We start from the raw sequence: 22,090 nt of genomic DNA on the forward strand, positions 1-22,090 counted from the left end.
CAAACTTAAAATTGACAATCATAATTTTTAACAACCCTCTTTCCCTTACTTTTTAATAAATAAGGTTTACTTTTTAAACAAATTGTAAAAATGCTATGTTTTGGGGCCAAAAAAGGGTCTTACAAGGCCTACTACTTTGGTTCAAAGTAGAATTTCAATCAATTTGAGTGATACATTTTCTGAAACCATTGACATTTATCTATCAAGAGGTCAATTAAAATCAAATGCATTTCACCTCATTTTTCTTTGAACTTCGAGTGTAAAATATATGTTGGAAAACACTACAATCACTCTGGACCTATCAGCGGAACCGATGTGAAAATACGGAATGTCAAATAGAAAATGGCCTATAAATCATGCAAAAAACAATCTAGATGTTCATATAAACCCACTTTGAAAGCTATATTATTCTGAAAATCAATATATTGCACAATAACTTTCATATTTGAAAAAATTCACCGTGGCCAAAATGTAAAACTGAATTCCTTACTGTGTATTGCTACCTAACATCGAAAAGCGAAACAAAGGAGACAGTAGAAATAACCATTTCGGTGACTAATCCGACGCACAAAAATCCGTTTTTCACAGTTAAAGGAAGATTTACATATATTTTTAACCTATAACATGAAATCAATCAAACCTAGAAAAACTCGATTGCACGTGGTCGCTATCTTTTTTCTTTTTTTCAATTTATGCTTATGTTTATAACGGGTTATATGACAGTCAGCTGTCTTCGAATGGTCATCTCGATTGATAATTAAATGACGTCTGGTCTATAATATGCACAAAATGATAATACATTATAGTTAGCCCATGCATTGTTAATGGTTTCTTTTGGACTTTTTGTAATTTGAATATACGTTTTAGTATGTTATGAATAGAATATCCGAATTTGGGTTAAATCGGTGAACATGAATTTGACTGCTAGTGCCCCTTTAACACGGCTAGGTTTTTAGCGAGGTTCGTGTAGCTGAATGTTATCATTCGATGTGAATGTTTTATTCTCTTTTTTTCCATACTATTAAAGCCTCCAAGCAATTATTGTGCACAGTTAAAAAATAAAATAGCATATACATAGGATGCGGTTATTCTTTTTTTAAATTTCCGTGAAAAACTGATACTGAAAATGTGGTTTGAAGTTAACGTCAGGTGAATAATAAAAAAAACTCAATAAGGTTTATTTCTAGTATGGCAACACCTGAAGCAAACATTTCTGACAATGGAGACACGCAAAAGGAAAAGGAATCCGCAGAGGAAAACTTTGAAGGTAAATGTGAAATATTTGGATTTTTACAACTTAACTGTCTCTAAAATATGATATGATATCTATTTATTTATCAATCAATAATTTTCTTATACCTTTGTTTTCATTCTGACATCCTCTCACAGTTATCATCCAATATTGTGAATTTTAACGCAGCATTTAGTTAAATTATATGACAATACAATTGCATTTCATTTATTTGCCAAAAATAAAGGCAACAGTAGTATACCGCTGTTCGAAACTCATAAATCGATAGAGATAAAAACACACTTTTTTGCGCAGATCCTGACAAGCACCATTCAGCTAGCAACGATGGTGGAAAAGAAGAACTATTACAGAAACTTAATAATCACTTCAAAGATCCATACACACGGATTTGTAATGGTCGTGGTCTTGGCAGGGTACCAGAAAAACTTATCCTTCTGATGTTTGTATGGGTTTTATGCACATATCAGGTCAGTAAAAGTGATATTTTTTGCAATATAGATTTCATAGGGCGTCACTTTTATTCCCAAAATGGGGCATGATTAGGGATTCGAAAATTTTATTATATTTGTAATCTTTTTAGCTTCAGTTTAAATACAATACTAGATCAATGTCAGAAAATATCAACCCTTTTGTATTCAAATTGATACTGTTCAAGCGCTCGGTTAACCTCTCCTAACAGTTACAAAGCCTCATACAAAAAATTTGATAGTTTCTGTCTTTGACCTATAATTGTATATTTATGTATACGCTGATTATTCATTATCATGTTACTTGTTGTACTCATTCCAATTCAAACGCATATATTGTCTCATAGTATAAACGATTTGTTTTTGAATTTTTATATATGGTATACCAAACCGATTTCTATTTCTAATGTTACCTTTCTTTTTCAAAGTAATAAATTCCATACGGTCAGATGAGTTTTTACCATCGTAGAAAAGATAAGTACATTAAAAGAGATTATATATGACATGTATTTACCTTGAGATTAGATTCTTTTCAAAATGCATTGTCTTAGAATGATATTAATACTTGATTCATTCGCTTTATCGTTCTACATTTTATGGATAAATTAAAAAAAGTTCCTAATGACTGGATTTCAAATTTAAATTTCCTTTAGTCATCACATACAATCTCTCGTTATGTATGACGGAAAAATATCCTTTTACAGTATGTTTTGTTAAAACATGTATCAATTGTTTATTTCTAAGTATTGAAACTCAAAGGTCCTTTCTTTGTTTTTTTCCTTTACAAAATCTGATGGTATATTTATATAGCTATTTATAGTTGCTGAAAAAAATTATATTAGATAAATAACGTCCTAAGATATCAACTTTTTGCATTTAGCACAAAAATTGCAAAGGGCCCGGTGAACTTGTTGCTAAATCTGAAACAAAAAATTTGATATGACAAAATAGTACATAGTTACGGGTGTCTAATAACAAGAGATAACATTGCAATGCTACACGTAACAAGGAAATATCTTAAACTGCATGTAGTGTGTTAAATGAGTTGGATTACATGTGATGATTATTGTAATGCTCTATTCATTTGGTAGAATTGATCAATCATAAACTTTCTTAAAATAAAGAAGGTATATTAATGGGTAGACAATCATCGTTTGATAAATTACGAGTATAATTGTGATTTCCGGATGCCATCGGAAATTTTCGGTTTTTGTGAAATAAAGATACACAATAATTTACAACATGAAAGTCATATCTTTTCATTATAGTTAGTACTTTTTGGAAATGATCGGGCACAATTTGCTGACTTTTTGGAACGAAATAATATAGCAATGAAACATTTATTGTTGAAAGACTGGTCCCAGGATTATGAAACTATGCCCTATCCTCCATCGACTGGTGTCTATGCCATTTACACCATAGATAACCTGTTAGAGCATATCAATTATACTGTTACAAACGTAAGTAATATCACATAATTTGGGTTGAATCTGAAATCTAAATGAGTTCAATTGGACCATACAAAACTCTTCGAACTTTTGGGTAATATACCCATTCTTTGGTGAATGGTGATTAAAAAAAATGCATCACTATTTATTGTCAGAATATCAAATTGGTCGTTTTGTCTCAGACGAGGTTAAAACAAAGCGGGCTTTATTATATCCATCCGTTAGTCAGATCACAATATTAACGAACATCTATTAAACCGTACGTTCCAAATCAAGAATGGAACTATCAGTGATAAACGCACTTTCAACAGTGATCCGACAACCTTTTGCCTGCTGGCATATCTTGAACAGCTATTCAGAGATTTTAAATGTAAACGTCTGATCACATTTTTCTTGATAATCGAAACACTTGCGGGAAATTTAAGAGCATTGTCTTCACAAAATGTTAGCATATCTTTTACATTTGAATTTATTATTTTGCATGTTTTTTCTTGTTCATCCTCTATTAAAAACAAATACAAATTCAATGTCTATGAGGCAGAGAAAGCTTTAAAATCTATCAAGTTCTACATGTATTAGTTCAGATGTATATATTTATATTTTGTTATATGATTGTCAAACTACAAAAGAGAATCACAATAGGTATAGAGCTGATCTGTTTGAAATAGGAATCATTGACCTAAGTTTGTCCCGTTAACCTCTCCTCTAGGAGCATACGTCGGGAAATCTCCATTTATTCTAACCTATACAAATTTACATAATAAAGGAAAAAGGTAATTAATGCATTTGTATACGTTAAAATGAAAATAGCACTTAAATATTGTACGTCTGAAGCGCTTTTCTGGATTAACCTTCATCAGAAACGTTCAAACCCCAAAACAATTTATGTCAGAGATATTAACCTTTTTTGAATACTTGAGGAGCTATATCACCATAATAGGATCTCATAAAAAGACACAATCATCAAAAGCTTACATTGCCTAAGGGAGTTTGAATCTTAGTTTTCTCCAATTTTATCAATTTATGAAAGGAGAATTGTTAAACGAAGATAGTTTTAAATCATTCAGTTCCAAAGCGCTGTAAAGATTAATAATCGTGTTAAAGGGCAACAAAATATACAGGTTTAGACGGATAAGTTATATCGTTGATTGCTCATATTTCTCATATTTACAATTCTACGTAAGATTTTTGTCCAAAGGTTTACAATATACCAACAACATCCGTCGGGTCTTTCTTCATCAGACGGATAAACGGTACAGGTGGGCAGGAGAAGCCAGTTACGCTCTGTCTTTATTTTTACGAAACAGGAATATATAATGAGGTGAAGAAAAAATTGTAGCAATAGATACAACCCTTAAGACAGGTATTTAACTGTTTAATAGACTATATATCATAAAACATGAAAATTATTTGAATACTTAAATGTGATCATAAGCTAGGATATGAAATGAAAAACATTTCCTTTGGGTCATATCGTCCCTAACGTGTCGGTGTATTGTCATTTAGACAAAAACAATATTATAAACCATAGATATATGTAATATCCCAAATCTTCATACTTTACGGAATGCAAAAGATTAGATGAGAGTATGAACAAATATCAACATAAGAATGGACAAGTCCATGGGAAATACTAACATTGAAAATATAACCTTTAACGAAAAAAAAAAAAGAAATAACAAAGCAACAACTCAGATGAAAACTGTGAGGTTTACTTGACTAACGCTTAGTTCTCCAAAGACAATCTCTGCCAATTTGTTAGATGAAGATCAAGGTATGATACAGACCTAATCATATTTTTTGTTTCTTTTATTCCAAGCTTGATGGGATAGATTCGTTTCAACTGTTTATCAAACTTCTATTCGGAACAAGCTACTTATTCGGAAAGATTCGTTTCAACTGTTTATCAAACTTCTTTTCGGAACAAGCTTCTTATTCGGAAAGGATATAGTTACGATACTGTTGTCAAGTCATTAAGGATTGCATATTTTGGTATTAATATTGATTCACTCATTAGGGTCTTTGCATCGGAAATAAACACATTTATTCTAAAACAAGTTGTTTGCATGATACGGGTTATGTTCTTCTCATATATTTTATGATGGTATGATACTAAACCCCTAACGGGAGGGATTGTGCTTGATTTTCATATGATGAAGACATAATCTTTCAATCAGTTTAATTGAGGTCTGGAGCTGGCATGTCAGTAACTGCTAGTAGTCATTTGTTCATTTATTTATCATTGTCATTTTGCGTAGTTTCTTTTGTTACCTATTCTGACATCGGACTCGGACTTCTTTTAAACTGTGTTTTACTGTGCGTATTGCTATGTGTTTCTTTATTCTACATTGGCTAGAGGTATAGGGGGAGGGTTGAGATCTCACAAAACCTGTTTAACCCCGCCGCATTTTTGCGCCTGTCCCAAGTCAGGAGCCTCTGGCCTTTGTTAGTCTTGTATGTTTTTTTTTTAATTTTAGTTCATTTATATGTTTTGGAGTTTAGTGTGACGTCCATTTTCACTGAACTAGTACACAATTTAATTAGGGGTCAGCTGAGGACCACCTCCGGGTGCGGGATTTTCTCGCTGGGTTGAAGACCCTTTGGTGGCCTTCGGCTGTTGTCTGCTCTTTGGTCGGGTTGTTGTCTCTTTGACATATTCCCCATTTCCATTCTCAATTTTATTCTAATGATTCAGTAAAGTTATACCATTTCATAGCAGGTTTAATTGGTAAATAATAGGACTAGTTTCTATAAATTTTTCGTGAAAAATCTTGAAAGAGGTATCTTTTTACAATTAAAGGAACTAATTAAGGTAAAAGGTTTTGAAAAACCGTCCACAAACATACCAAATATCTTGTCAATAAAACTCTTCAGCATTTTGATAGTGAAAATCATTGTATTTACCATCAGTCTGTAGAGACGTTGATGAACAAAGTCCTCCTGGATATGGTTTCGAACCAAGCATAGCAGACCTGATGAGAAGTACTGATGGAAAACTAGTGAGGTAATTTAATTTTGTATACAAATTTTGAATATCTGTTTGTTCCTCACTTATCTAAGTTTGTCGTAATGCTAGTATGTTGATATTAACTTGATATCCTGGAATCATCTAAATCGGGCATTACCCTTAATCATTTGGAATCAAGCTTTCACTGGGTATTTTTGTCAAGAAGAAATTTCTACTAAAATCGGAGTACAAAAAGAAAAGTCTACTTTCAATTTGCTATCCAATAATTAGAAATAAGATTTTACCATAGAGGTATAAATATTTTCAAAGATATTTGTAAAAGTCACTGTTTGTTATAACCTTTTACTTAACTTATGACAGTCAATTATTTCACTATCAAACACTGCTGATGGAATAGCTTTTCATAGTAAGCTTTTTAACATTCCTTTGCAATATAAAAATAAGGAGATGTGGTAAGTCAGTATGTGATTTTTTTCAAAATGGCAGTCCAGGGAAAATATGTCTTTTTACAATATTAGAGTGTAACATTCCTAACATTATATTTTCAAGTTTGACAGGAAAATATACGAAACAAGCTTGTTACTTTACTGTTTAAGACTCCTCCTGTCTAACAGAGATGATACCTGCCAAAATTTAGTAAAATACATTGAAAAAAAGAAAGAAACTAGTAGCATAAAATAAGTACACTTTGTCATTTTGTTTTATCGTCTTAGTTGTAAATTTTATATTTGTTGGAGATATTGTAAGAAATATATATTCATTCTTTACTAATTTTATTTCTATTTCTATAACTCAAACTTGACAGAAAAAACCATTCCTTGGCGAATCAGTTCGTCAAATGGTGATTTTCTGGTTAACAAATTTTTAGTAACGTTGATCTGGCGCAATTTATAAACACACATAAACGAAAAGCGCAACAGGTTGATAGTTGAATTGGAAAATTATTTAGACGTATGTTTAATGGTTGAGCCATAGTTCCTATTTTTGCGATATTTAAACTACTGTCCCAATAACAAAAACAACAATTGAACTATACATACATATTCACAATTTCCTGATGACCTCCCCCGACTTTTTGTCCGATATAAAAACAACAATTGAACTATAGATTCATATTAACAATTTCTTGATCGCCCCCCTTTTTTGCCCGATAATAAGCAAAAAAAGAATCCAGTCAGAAACTTTATTTGCTATTGAGAATATATAATGGAATTAAAAAAAAAAACAATAAAAAGGAAGAAAAATACCAAAATTAATACCCTTCAAAATATCTGATATTAATATAAATATACAGTTATCCTCCAGTGTTCAAATGACGATGATAAACGCAATTATAGGTCACCGTACGTCCTTCAACAAGGAGAAAAACCCATACCGTTTAGTCAGTTATAAAGGGCCCCGAAATGAAAAATGTGAAATAATTCAAACGAGAAAAAAAAGGCATTTATATAGTATAATTACAAAAAATATTACAGACATGAACCAACAACAACCACTGAATTATAAGCTCCTGACTTATGACCAATTTTTACGTCTAAATACGTACATGGGTATTTAATCCAATATCATAGTGCCAATACTATGAAGTTAATGTCTCATGTATGCACGACTTATTTTCTCTACATATCTATTTTTCATCTTAGGTTATTGTCAGTTAACATTGATTTCAAATTAAGTTCAATCCATTTGAATGCTGAAACTAGAAAAGCTATACAGTGTTTCGGTATTCATGGTACTGTAAGTAGTTATTTTTAAGATTTCTATAGAAAATCCTAGCATCATTGTTTTGTATTCAGGCAAATACGTTAGCTACACTGAGATTTACGAATCGGATAAGATAAAAAAAGAAACCACCGGCATATTTTTGGAGTATATATCTTCTAGTTGACCAGATATTTTAGAGCATATGTTTCATATCCTTATTGTCTTAATGTAGGGTAACTGTGTCTCTTCAAACAGTTTTTGCACAAACATGATTAGGTTGACAGTAATGGAAAATCTGTGCGGCACATATGTTTCTATTGTAGAAGCAACAATCCCGTCATTTTTACCTCGTGCTGACAACAACGCACGCGACTTATTACCATTTTTTTTCAAGAACCACCTGCATTTTTGCCGGTGTTTGCTCTGGTTTGTTGTTCACACTTTTATGTATTCTATATGTTGTTAAGTCGACTTTCTTGTATTTGTTTATTCTGTTTGTGGTCAGTCTTTATTTCACTATGCAATTTATTTGCGCTTATGTCAGGTTCTTCATTTTTTCATACGAGTTGTCAATATTGTTTTAACATGCATATTAAAACATGCTTTCCCTTTGATTAAGATATTTATGAGTCGCTTTTCAAGGAAAAATAAACATGCGTTATTGTTTCAAACCGAAAGGATGTTATTGCATTTTTTTTTATATCGTAAAGGGTTTTTTATGCACTATTCAAGGTGAAAATCAGCTAAAGATACAACATTCATCATAAAATGGAAAAATCGTAACTACAGGAAATCAATCAAAAGAACACGCCATAACATTCATAGAAGAATCCGAACGAACTAAGGACAAATCTAAACGGAGGTTTCTTCCTTAAAATTAGTGAGATGACAATTACATTTTATTAAACTCCCCTTACAGAGTCCTTGAAAAAACCTGGTAGAAAATGAATCCGCGTCAAACTGATTTAGTATTAACGGTTTCAAACTAAAATCGTTTCATTTATCGATTAAAACATTCTGTATATTCACGTCAATCCGATCTAATTGATTTGAAAGATTTATTTTCATTGATTATATAATTGTACACTACTTTCATATTTCGATGCTCTATTTTGATTTTCTTCATTTAAGTTATAGACAAAGTAAATACTTTGTTTTTATTATTTTATTCCATGATTATATTGCTACATTAAAAGATATGTCAGCTTTGACTTCAAATACAGATTAATTTTTTAACTTTTAATTGGTGCAGGTTTTCTTTGATAATCGACAAATAAATGGACAAATAATAGTTAAACTTAAAACAAGTGTCGAAGAAGTAAAGTGTAGTGCAGATAGTACGGTTGATGGTAGGTGAAGTAAGGTTAAATAGCGTAACTGACTATCATTACCTTCAAACTATGTAACTTTATATATTGGAAATTTGACGATTTTTTTTAGGATTACATATAATCTTTTCGGTCTAAACTTGAGTTTAAAGACAAACTGCTGTATATATCTATTTTATTAGGTGAAGTATTATTTAATGAATATTATTAATACAGACGTACATTTCAATAAAGTGCAAGACGAATTTTCGTGTATATAAACAAGCATCAAATAATTGAGTGAATAATTTTTTTTTCAGTTTAAGCTGAACATGATCGAAAAGTTTACAAAAACTTATAAATCTTGACATTAACCAATACTGTTCCTTGGCCTTAAATGTTTAAGTGTTTATTATTATTATTATTATTATTATTATTATTATTATTATCATTATTATTTTTATTTTTATTATTATTATTATTATTATTATTATTTTTATTATTATTATTATTATTATTCCAGTAGATCAAATAGAGGCGACATTCAAACTCGTAATTCTGAGACAAACTTACAACATCATGGCAAAAATCGAAAAACAACGAAAAGACAAACAACAGTATACAAAGCACAACATTGAAAACAATGAAAACTGAGCAACACTAACCCCACCAAAAAGCTGTGTTATATCAGCTTCTCCGGAAGTGTAAGCAGATCCTGCTCCACATATGTAAAAAGTGTAAAATAAGATATCTTTTTGATTTTCAGATCTAAGTTAATAGACGTAACTTAAAAAAGAAATTTTGTATATTAATAGATCATGACAAAAAATCCCTGCCAGAGAATAAAACCAGAGTTTTAGATACGTCTACATCTATTTATGTTCAAAAGCCATAAAAGTCTTTGTCAGTTTTTACGGGTAGCCGAATAAACATTATATAATTAACAACAAATACAAACTTATATATATATATATATATATATTTTATATATATTTAAAAAAAAGAACACGTAACATCAATCTATAAATAAGTTTGCATAATATATTTTTTATTTCTTCTTCCCTAAACGGGTCCATAAATGTATTTTATCATCACCTTGATGTATTATGATTTTTCAAATACAATTCATCGAAACTTCTGATACCTTACTGTTTTCATTTAACATGTTGTCTATCATAGTACATATTTTGTGAAAGATGTTATACATTATGACTTAATTAGTTACAACTATTTCCTTGACTATTTCAGCAAAAGCTCAGGAAATTGTGATTTCAGCACTTGTTTTATTGTTCTGTGTACTGCACGGACTGTTTTGTTTGTACAGTTCGATTACTTCTTTCATTCTGTACATGGTAAATATAATTGACTTCAACACGAAACAAAATATCCACGTCACCCACTTAGAAAATGTTTCAAAAAAGCCTTGTTTAGACTCAATTTTTATAGAAAAAATTTGAACTTCCAATGAAATTTTCCATGTATGCCAATTTCAAAGATGATGTAATTCATTATTAAAGCTAGTAGCTTCCATGATGTCATGAATACCACAGGGACATTCGTCCACCAACCGTCCATGTAATAAAAAGCCCTTCTTAACGTTTTCGGAAGAAAGTCTATTTTTTTTGGTAAATTCTCAACTAGTTTTTGGACCAGCAAATATGCATCACATCCTGTTCTATGTTTATTGATTCAGCAATTTCACATATAATGGAAATCCACTTTTCTATATAAGATAAAAATTAGTTCCTGGAAAACATTTGATCTTTTATTGTATCGAAAAACAAATATGTAAAAGGTTGTATGTGTTAAGCAATGCTATGACAAGATAAATGCATTGATACACCCGAAAGTAATGTCTTATCTAATAGTGACATATGTATAATTTGTGTAATAATGAAGGTTTATTTCGGTAGGATTAAAGGCATCCTAAAAGCAAGACTTCTTTGAATTTCAAAGATTGCAATAAACAGGCGAAGGATACTAAAGGGACATTCAAAGTCATAAGTCAAAAATAAACAGACAACGCAATGACTAAAATAGAAAAAGACAACAGACAAACAACAGTACACAAAACACAATATAGAAAACAAAAGACTGAGCAACACGAACCCCACTAAAATTAGGGGTGATCTCATGTGCTCCGAAAGGATAAGCAGATCCTGCTCCATATGTGGCACCCGTCGTGTTGCTCATGTTAGTACAAATCCGATGATAAGTCTAATTCGGTAAGTCACATTCGGGGAAAAGTAGACGGGAATGTAGTTACGACAATTGGAACATATCCGTTGTCATTTGTGAAACTGATTCTCAATAACGGTCAACCAACTCGTGATGGCGTCCGTAAAATTTGCGTAGGGATGATTTCAACTTCACCACTTGGAACTCTTGGTTTAATAACTTCCTTGTGAGCAGTAACCTCTATCAAGGAAATTCTGATAGGAAATGCAAATAATTTTCTATTCTAATTTCAGAAAACAAAGGACTATTACGAGAAGGAAAAAGGAACGATACTGTCTAAAAGAGCATGTTGGGAAATCTTTAAACTGAATGATTTGATAATATGTTTTTCGCATATCATAACAATAGTTGGATCAGTAATAAAATTAAGTATTGACCATGGGGTGAGTAAGATTCCGTTTAAGGTAATAGGAAACACATTTGAAAGTATATCGTGATAAAATTGAAAAACTCGATGATCGATTCAAGATTCAAGTTATGAGGGAGGTTTGATCAGATTGGAAAGGTTTTCGAGAATCATTTTCATAGCAAAAGCAATGCACAAATGTCCTGTATTTTAATTACCTACCAGACACAATCTTGCACTCATATACGATCCGTTCTATCTAATTTTTATTTATTTACCTGTTTTAAACAAAATAAATCACTACAGAATTTACAATGAGAAAAACATAAAAATCAGCAAAAATCTAAACAAAACTGAAGTTTTTAGATGCCAAGATTTCTTAAAAGTAAATAGAGTTAAGTTGGACTGCTTTAGGCCAACACAAGATACACTTTTCTATTCTAACTGAGGAAAACTAACGACCCCATCTTAAATCATATCAACGTAGGCTTTCAAATATAATTTTGTTTATTCATTATTAAAAAATTCCGGATGCATATAAGTATAACGGGAATTGATTGTCTTCTTGCGCATGAGTAATACATGTACATGTAGGCGTAGGAAAAAGTAAAATAATAAGAATACCAAACTCCAAGGAAAATTCAAAACCGGAAAGTCCCTTATCAAATGGCAAAATCAAAAGCCTTAACACATCAAACGAATGGATTTTTAGCGACAAAAAATTAGGTTGTTAAGAGACGGCTTTATGTATTTAATTAAAGCCTGAACTTTGTACTGTGAACATCGTATTTTTTTAAGGGATGTTTAAAGAAGAAAGAATTGCATATTTTTGTATTTTGATAAATATATTAATTTTTTATATAGGTGGAATGGCTATACAAACGTTATGGTATTTATAGCCTTAGTCTTAAAGTTTCGCTGGCATTGACAAAAGGACACAGGTTTCTTTAAATGGGTTTTTCCTGGTCGGCCACGGAAGATTGCAATGTAATTGTTCAATTTTTCAAATGCAAACGTTTAAAAACGTGAGATTAAATTTCTAATTCAAATTATTGGATTCAAATTTTATAGTATATATGTTTATATTGATCATTTGTCTTATTAAATCTCCGGCTCACAATATGTAGTACTAGAGCTATTCAACAAACACAAGTTAGTGTTAGGTTTTTCTTTAATAGTTGGGTTAAATGAATTTAGTGGAAAGAAGACCCTTTTATACATGTATGTTCTACTTCAGATACAAACAAATTATATTATATCAATGTACGATACAACTGGTATCCTCCTTGGCTTTGGCTGTTTGTTTACATGGATGAGTGTCTTGCATTATTTAGCGTATGATCATGTTTTTAGCGTAAGTACAAAGCATATGGAGTACAAAATATGAATTGTTTATTTAACCCGGATTTGTTTTTTTTTTCAGTGGTCGATATATTCCCTTTTCCCATCACTAGTAATCCGTCGTCTGTTGTCGTCCGTCGTCGGCCGTCGGCCGTCGTCTTTCGTCGTCCGTCAACTTTTACAAAGATAATCTCCTCGGAAACTACTAGGCCAAATTGAACCAAACTTGGCCACATTCATCAATGGGGTATCTTTTTTTTAAAATGTGTCCGATGACCCTGCCTGCCGACAAACAGGTCCGATATGACGTAAAATTGAACATAGGGGTAAAATGCAATTGTTGTCTATTATCTTGAAAACCGTATAGATAGAGAAAATCTCACAGGGCAAAATTGTTCCAAATTATGAGATTTACGTCATTGCTATTGTCATCAAAACTGTCAGAATACGTCTGATAGGAGTTATTGCCCTTAAACTACAATTTTTTTTCATTTTAACACTTTTGCCTTTTATTTCAAAAACAATAATAGAAAGGCAGAAACTTTAAATGGCACAAATGATCAGCAAGACCAGATTTACAAATAAGTCAACTTGATCGAAATCGTCAATCGACACCTTATCAAAATTATTGCCCTTTAATGACGATTTTCCCCATTTTTTTGGGCATTTTTGCCTATTATCTTGAAAACTATATTGTAAGATAGAAACTTAATATACCAAAAATAATCAGCAAGACAAGATCTACAAATAAGCTATCATTGCTGAAATCTGAGTCGACTCATTATTGAAATATTTGCCCTTTAATGATAATGTTCACCATTTTGTCTGTGTTAGTTGCCTATTATCTTGAAAACTATAAAAGATGAATAGAAACTTTAAAAAGGAAAATGATCAGCAAGATAAGATCTAGAAATATGACTGAAATTGTCACTTAGCTCTCAATAGATTAATTTCCTTATAATGATGATTTTAAATACGTGGCCATTGTTCAAGATGCATGTGAGCGACACAGCTAATAAAGCCTCTATATTATATTTGTCTTCCTTTTAAAATATATGCGTTTTTTTCACATGTCTTAGCTTCAATTTTGTTTAGACCTTGTGCATTTTAATTTCGATAAATATATATTTTGACACACATACAATTAGAAAGCAATATTCAAAGAACTACGCATTTTTAATTTACACATCATTCTAAAATTAGTTCCTACAATTATTTAATTTAAAAGCTAATTACTAAAATAAATTATGATTATGTCAGCAGTATTAACTTCTCGAATTATACCATCGCAGACTGACTGGCAATTAGAACAGTGATACTTGCTACTTGATAGTAATGTTACAAACGTTTGTTTATTAGATTTATTAAGTGAATTACTATTCACAGGCTTTTTTAAGACTAAACGGAAAGGAAAAAAAAATAACTAGTTCATGAAATGTTGAAAGCATGAAAACAAAAAGGTCAAACCATAGCACCATGAGACCAATTGCAGATGAGGTGATAGCAGTCTTAGTTTAAGTACTATCTTAATAAGATATACATTGATAAAAAACAAAATTGTGAGCTCATTATTTGAGCGTCTAAGGTGAAGGTAACTTAAAAAAAGCGCTTCGGACGCATACAATTCATGCCAGCACCCCGGATGAGTCTTGAGTAGACGAAACATGTGTCTGCGTAAAAAATGATAAGCAAGGTTTCATGAGGTTTTTACTGTCATCATTACATAAGTCATCTCATCAATAAAACACTTTTAAGTGTTTTATTTTGATTTCTTATATTTAGAACTATAGGAAAACACGCAAAACGTGAATAAAAATGGAATTTTAAGTTTTCAATAAAATGATTTATATTGTATATATTAAAATTATATTTCAGCTTTTATTTTCTGTGATGGAAAGATCAGCGTGTGTTGTTATAAAGTTTCTGGCCTGCATTTCTATATTATTTGCTGGGTTTGTGTTATTTGCATGGGTTGTCCTTGGACCCTACCATATAAAGGTACTTTATTTCATAATATTGCACGAAGTCACTCGTCTTTAATTTGAAGAATCTGAAGATATTTGAAATAAGTTACTCAAAAAGGTTTAATACATCACTCAGGTGACATCTTATTAGTGTAATTATTTTCCAAGTAAGATAAAACTACATTAGACAGTCGGGTTAATTTTCTCAGTCTTTTGTCCAAGATGGGAAAAAAGTACTCCAATCATCAAATATATAATGAGTAATGTTTAAATTGAAAGTAACAGCAGTGTACCAATGCTCAAATATAATGAGTTCATTAAGGAGATCCAATTAAAGTAACAAGAAAAACTAAATGGAAATCGCATGAAGGCCAAAAGGAGCAAGATCGGGTGCAATGACAGTGTATGCGTTCTGCTATGCCTGTATCAACCGCCATACAAATACACTCTCACTCAAAATGTCACAATTTGGGAATAGGAACAGTTAAAATTTCAGGCGAAAGAAGTTTGTCGATGTTTTGTAAATCAATTAGTAAGAGACAAATCAAGAAAACAAACAAAAACTGAAGATATAGCATGAACTCCGATAGGGTCTAGACCGGTTGCGTCGACAGAATAAGCGTCTCCTGCTATGCATGCATCACAGCCATGCGAAAAAACACGCAGTAAAATTGTCACAAATGGGATAGGGCACAATCGTTAAAATAACAGATCTGACTGCTTACTATACAGGTATCTAAAGATCTAAGACCGCCAGTGATTTGAGAAACCGACATATTGTATCGCCCAATCCATTTGTTTTGGTAAAAAATCAAAACAACACTTGTATGCGTCAGAGGCGCTTTTCTGGATATACCAACATCATCAAGGGTAACCGTAAGACTTGTGAAGCGTCGATTTTATTTGCTCTTCCTTATACCTCTATTGTAGCAGATTTTGAATTATGAGCACGTCCCTGTTTATGAATTCATTATAGTGTGAACATGCACGAGCGTTACGGCCCCTTCTGAACATATAGCTGCTCACTTATTCATGCTTTTATACATCCTTTGCTTTCAAGTGTTTGAATTTGAGTGTTCCTAGTGATTGTAATACAATGGACATCGGACGCATGATATTTATAAAGAGTTATTTCATGTTTACCAGTTTGATTTAAGAAAATTTATGTATAGAGAAAGTTAACAGAGATAGAACATTTTGAACACATTTTTATATAAAATTGCAATAAACATGTTTTGCTATAACAAATGTCCCAAAATCAGTTCCGGGAATCCCAAATGTGGCAACATATTCCTTCATATCTAAAACAAGCTTTTACTTCATATGACAAAAGATATATTCTGTGCGTAATGTACAACTTGAAACATCTTAGATTATAATGAAAATGCCAAACCCCAGATTAAGGTGACGGTATTTCAGAAAAACGCCATCGACATAGGATTTATAAATAGTTATTTTCATTTTCGAGTGAAGTTTGATCAAAATGTCTGATAAGAATCGTTTTAGAATGTTTAAACTTTGGAGAATTTTCATAGAAATTCTATTGGATCTACAATGCCATTACATTATGACGAATCAAATGAATGCATGCCCTGTAGATGATCGATTGAGTTGCTTATTGTCTTTTGGTTATATTTGTAGATGTTTGCAGTTTCATCGACGTATTTTTCACATTTCCTTTATTTGTATGACCAAGTATGTCTTCTTGATCTTTTAGTTAAAGATTTATATCATATATAAGTCACGAGGGGGAATGACATATTTCTTTCAAGTAAAACGACGACATGCACATATCTTTATCTTTAGTAAAAAAAAATATTCGGGCGCAAGTAATCTGCATTAAATATTTCTTGTATCTTGAGATTAAAGGGGAAAGTTCAGCATATGTTGGTTATAACAGTTCGTAGCTTTAATACTATAATACTAAGTTGTAGACCGGGCAAACTTACTTGCCAAAAGTGTTTATCGAACCATGAAAGCCATGAAAGACAATGTAATTGTCCCTATGATCATTCATTTCATTTCTTTAACACTTTTTGATAACTAAACAATTAATATTTAAAAAGAAATTAAGAATTTAGAAAACGAGACGTATAAATTCAACGGTTTCTTATTTCGACGACAAAAGTTTAATGATCACCATAATGAATTGGCTGACTGGTTGACCAATGCTAGTGCGATATGACTGGGTCTCAATAATCAGAAGAAGTGTTCCAAGATCTTGATCTTACTTAGTGTGTTTTATTCCCTATCATAAAATTTCGGATTCCATTGGCAGATATAGCATGTATAGCAGCAGACTGTTACTCCAGAAACGATTAAATGAACGACAGAAAACCATAGCATTGAGAGTATAAACCTTAATTTACTAATGCTCTGTTTGCATATTAAATCATACTGAACAAGTATTTTGTTTTAGACTGTTATTTTTTATTTACAGTTTGCCTCCGTGACATCCACCATCCAGTCTTTGTTGGCTATTATGCACGGAGACGAAGTTTATGTCACTTTTACTGCCATTGACTCTGACAAAGAGATTATTTCGATTTTCAATAACATTTTTCTGGGGATATTTTTGGCTCTTTTCACTTTGGTCACTTTAAACATATTTATAGCAATATTCAACACAGCATATGAACATCAAAACGACAATGTAAGTATGTGATGTAAAAACGTATCTTATTTACCCAATCAGTTACAAATTTATAATCGTTATCTGTCATTTATATGAATAAGCAGAGTTATTGGTTAGTTATTTTGATACGCTTATTTCGACTTCCTCCTTCCTGGTCGCTTTAACGTTTTCAATAGCGAATTTAGGATATCTTGTTTTCCTGACAATGACCTTCCAATTATTTATATCCAGTCCATCGAATAATTTGTCATGACCTTTTAATACAATAATAGTATTACTATATATTAAATGTATCAACTAGTCATGTTTCGTTATCCATTATCGCATTATTTTTGTGATATCTTAATATTCCAATATATATTTTTTTTATTAGACATATAAAAAAGACCACAGAAGTGACCTTCTGAAATTTATAGGAAGAATGGACACTAAAACGTTTGATACCCCTACATGTGTGTCATGTGTAAATCGTTCTTGTCCACCAAGGTTGAGATGTATGTGGTAAGTATAAGCACAAGTTATATCGTATATTAACTGACATTTCTGTGACCGTCCTTAGTTTGGAATTTAAGGCATCCATTTTTCCATTTGTCTGTGTGATGTAATGTTTAATCCATTTCAGTTTTAGACATTTAAAAAATAAGGGGCTGACATTTCAATTTCATATTCACCAGATGAGTTGATTTTTCGTCATAGATATAAGAAGATTTTATTTTTATTCGAACTCTGACAAATTGTTTTGTCGTTTATTAAAACAAGTTCAGTATAAGGTCTCCGTAATACATATGTTATTTATCAACCAAACTATGAAGAGGAGGGTACGTCAAGGGCAATCGTTCTTTCACCGAAAATTAAAGAGTCTGCGTTAAATCCGTGAATCATTTAACAGGTCGAGACCAGTACAATTTTGACGTCAGATTACATTTGCAAAGTAATTTTCCAAACACAAAATGAAAACATGCCCCATGGAAATTGATCAATCGACACAATGAGCAACAATGCATCGTGCGCTACTACGAGTTTACTATCACTTAAGAGCACGTAGAATTTGGTCACCTTGTATTGTATCTCAGACATTGTCGGAATCTAACTTTTGATTTTTTTAATGTGGTTCTAATGTTATACATGTAAGGTATACATCATAATCTTCGTTTTCCATGCTCAGATTTAATAAAAAAAATGATACTTTATGCTTTAAAAATTTTCTTATTATATATTATGTCTTTTTAAAACAATCAACACAGAATTTCCAATCAAATATTCTATCAAATATTCGGCTTTGATGGTTCCTGGTGAAGGTAAATCCAGAATTCAGATGCATGAAATTTATAAAGTGTTGTTTTCATTCTTTACAGCACTGGGTCGATACCGCTGCTTGTGGATTATCATTCCCCGAGGGAATCATCAGCTCAGTAGTCAATACCTCTGTACTGATATGATTCATAATAAACCTTTCTAAAATTGTCTACTTATAGATTTAAAAAATATAAGAAATTAAGGGTTGAACTCCCTCAAATAAAAGTGACCGTAGATGAATTTGGCTATTTTTAGGTCCTTTTTGGTCATACTGCTCGTCAACTGTTTTGGTTCTTATACATCCTTGGCTTTCAGATATTCGGCTTTGCGCGTTCCGGATGGAGATAAATCCTGAAAAGTGCTTTGACGCTTAAAATTTATAGTGTTGTTTTCATTTTTCTTCGTGATATCAAACATTACAAGTTGCAAAGCACCAAGACCGACAAATAATTTATCTACACAGGTTGCTTCGAATATTTTACTTTATGTGTTATTAAAGTATTTTTATTATAATATGCCTAATTCATTATTCTCAATAACTTGTTATGGAAAAAGACTGGAATTCCTGTCCATGGTTGAAGACATTATTCTGCCATCTAGTTGTCTATTGGTTATTTTTGTTTTTTAGTTGCTGTCTCATTGGTATATACCCAAACATCTTTAATTTCTAGATTAAAACATATTAATAGTAAACATGTGAGGGAAATGAAAATAAAAGTCATAGTGTATTAGTTCATGATAAAAAATAACTACGTACAAAAGAAAAATAATGAAAGAAAAGGAACTACGCTTTTATTTTTATTATTCATCTCAAAGTCACAGGTGGGCCTTAAAAAACACGTTATGAATCCAGGAGAAGAAAAAAAAAACCCATAACTTAAGGATGACTGAATGAAGTAACATTCTCTTAAACTAATTACACAGTTACCGAGACAATAAATATTGCACGTAGTAATACAAGGTAACATTTTTAGGTAACGCAAGAAAAATGTTTTGATAATCTGTGTAGGTGTGCATAATGTGGCTTTTGTTTTTATTTTTACAATGGTCCTTTTATTAACTTTTTATGACCTTTGTAATGACAGAAGTAAGTTTAATATAAAAAAATATTCTGTGTGAAAGCAAAATTGATTTGTGAGTGCAGTTAACGTACTATTAACGCTCACTTCCTCTATTTCATGAGATAACTGAAATGTTCAGAGGCCTCCCGTTTTCGAAATATGAATGCAAGTTAAGATCATCTTTCGGATTTTGTGTCGTTGCTGTATCGTGAGCGAACATCTGAAATCTGAAGTTTTCAAAACTCTTTTCTTAAGACAGAAACAATTATTCGATAATCTGAGCATATAACTAATTCTGTATATCATGGTCTGTAAATGTAATCACATAAGAAGTAAAGTAAGATGAAATCTCTGAAAAATATTGCACTGTATGTCATTCAAAAGACGAGTTCTCGGCAAATTGTATACATGTAGTAGTCATTCTTGCATTGCAACTCGTTCGATAGATTGATCAATGACCAAGGTAAAAAACAATGAGTATTATGTTAATATCCAATCATATTGGCGGTAACATTAGAATGCTAAATTATGCATATCCGCATAAAGCAGTGTACATGACTTGTTTAATAGTACAAATAAAAGTTGCGTCTTTTAAAATTCTCTCTATATCTTTTCAGGGTCATCTATGTTATCATTTATCGAAAACTAATTAAAATACATCTACATATTTCAGGTTTTGTGATGAAACAAATACAATCGAAAATCCTACCAATTAAATGTATCATTCCATAATGCAATAATTGTTTTTGACGATGTAACTTGATGTCAAAATCAAAGAAGAGAATTTACAATTCAACATTTTATTCATGTGATCAGTTTTCAAATTTGCATTTTAAAAAAAATTGTATAATGTCTGTGTTGTATACAAAAAACAAGTATTTTTAATATGTAGCTTCAAACACATAAAGTAGTTAGATTAAAAGACCGCTGTCTATTTTTATATTATTCTGAAACATGTTCTATTTATCACAAAAACACTTTTATTCATGATTCATTCAAATTATTGAATAACGTTTATATTTATTAAAAGAAGAGATCGATAACACATTACTTAAACAAGAAAACAACAACAAAACACAACATAATTGGATATTTAAAGAAGATAATACGAAGACATTCATAATGCATTAAAATATGACTAGGCATCCAAATCTTTCATCCTATTACCTCTGATAACTTAACGACATGACAGTTGCAGCAGGCAACAGGTGAAATATTTAATTTTTAAGCATATGACGTCACTTCAGTGTTTGCATAGCTCAACGTTAACTTAAACTGTTGTCTTTATAATCATAGTGCTGTGTGTGTATAATTGTGTATTTGGTTACTATTTCTTTGAAACATGTCTCAATCTTTTATCCCCGTTATTTGTGATATATAAACTAAGGTATGTGGTATGATTGCCAATGAGACAACTATCCACAAAAGTTCAAATGATGACGATAGAAGCAATTACACGTCATCGTACGACCTTCAACAACGAGAACAACCAATACCGTATAGTCAGCTATTTTGTTGTTTCTATGTTGACATTGTTGTTTGTGTTTATAGTGATTAAGATTATAACATAATGTTGACTGCTGTACCCCAATTTTTGACATTTTTACCTATTATGTCTGATTGTTTTGCTCACTCATTGCTGTCAATATAACGGAATTGTATGCGACTGCCATACAAGTAAGAGGTTTAGCTAGCTATAAAACCAGGTTTAATCCACCATTTTCTATATAAGGAAATGCCTACACCAAGTCAAGAGATTGACAGTTGTTTTTCATTCGTTTGATGTGTTTGAGCTTTTGATTTTGCCATTTGTTAAGGGACTTTTCGTTTTAAATTTTCCATGGAGTTCGGTATTTTTGTTATTTTACTTTCTACATAGGGCCCTGACTTGAAAAATGTGGAGCAGTTCATACGAGAATTCAAATGACCTGCTTTATTAACATTACAAATTACGGAAAAAACAAATATGACAGACACGAACCAACGACAACCACTGAATCACAGACACCTGTTTTAGGACAGGCACATACCTGAATAATATCTAAATTTTCGGGCTCGTTAAA

The 22,090-nt window shown here is 31.4% G+C and overlaps 2 protein-coding genes across 7 annotated transcripts in view; both read left to right on the forward strand.

The window, feature by feature from the left end:
• The window catches only part of LOC127706478 (mucolipin-3-like), a 70,285-nt gene that overhangs the window by 13,438 nt on the left and 34,757 nt on the right, over positions 1-22,090 (forward strand). For 2 of the 3 annotated variants that reach the window (XM_052211133.1, XM_052211135.1), the window contains 2 exons: positions 1,188-1,267; positions 1,547-1,719. In XM_052211133.1, coding sequence (XP_052067093.1) covers positions 1,189-1,267; positions 1,547-1,719 — 252 coding nt within the window. In that variant the 5' untranslated portion in view covers position 1,188. Of the gene's footprint in view, positions 1-1,187; positions 1,268-1,546; positions 1,720-2,987; positions 3,180-22,090 lie in introns of all 3 variants that reach the window. The other variant, XM_052211134.1, reaches the window with a different exon arrangement.
• LOC127706479 (mucolipin-2-like) lies at positions 6,139-21,059 on the forward strand. 4 transcript variants are annotated; one of them, XR_007984476.1, is made up of 10 exons: positions 6,139-6,171; positions 7,779-7,872; positions 9,092-9,188; positions 10,395-10,498; positions 11,618-11,767; positions 12,595-13,084; positions 14,947-15,069; positions 17,476-17,688; positions 18,044-18,171; positions 20,701-21,059. XR_007984476.1 is itself a non-coding variant. In XM_052211137.1 (8 exons), the coding sequence occupies exons 2-8, from the start codon at positions 10,496-10,498 to the stop codon at positions 20,741-20,743; spliced, it is 777 nt and encodes a 258-aa protein (XP_052067097.1). In that variant the 5' UTR covers positions 9,215-9,349; positions 10,395-10,495; the 3' UTR covers positions 20,744-21,059. The 4 variants fall into 4 exon arrangements, 1 of the variants encoding a protein (XP_052067097.1); XR_007984475.1 differs by having other exon boundaries at positions 11,618-13,084; XR_007984477.1 differs by having other exon boundaries at positions 11,618-12,717.

The sequence above is a fragment of the Mytilus californianus genome, unplaced genomic scaffold (genome assembly GCF_021869535.1).
Source record: "Mytilus californianus isolate M0D057914Y unplaced genomic scaffold, xbMytCali1.0.p SCAF_6, whole genome shotgun sequence".
In the NCBI taxonomy this organism is placed as follows: domain Eukaryota; kingdom Metazoa; phylum Mollusca; class Bivalvia; order Mytilida; family Mytilidae; genus Mytilus; species Mytilus californianus.

Excerpts from the sequence above, each read along its gene's own strand:
- LOC127706479 (XM_052211137.1), top strand. Across the intron at positions 11,768-12,967 it reads AATTAAGTATTGACCATGGG|ATACAAACAAATTATATTAT; the intron begins GTGAGTAAGATT and ends GTTCTACTTCAG. Across the intron at positions 13,085-14,946 it reads CGTATGATCATGTTTTTAGC|CTTTTATTTTCTGTGATGGA; the intron begins GTAAGTACAAAG and ends ATTATATTTCAG.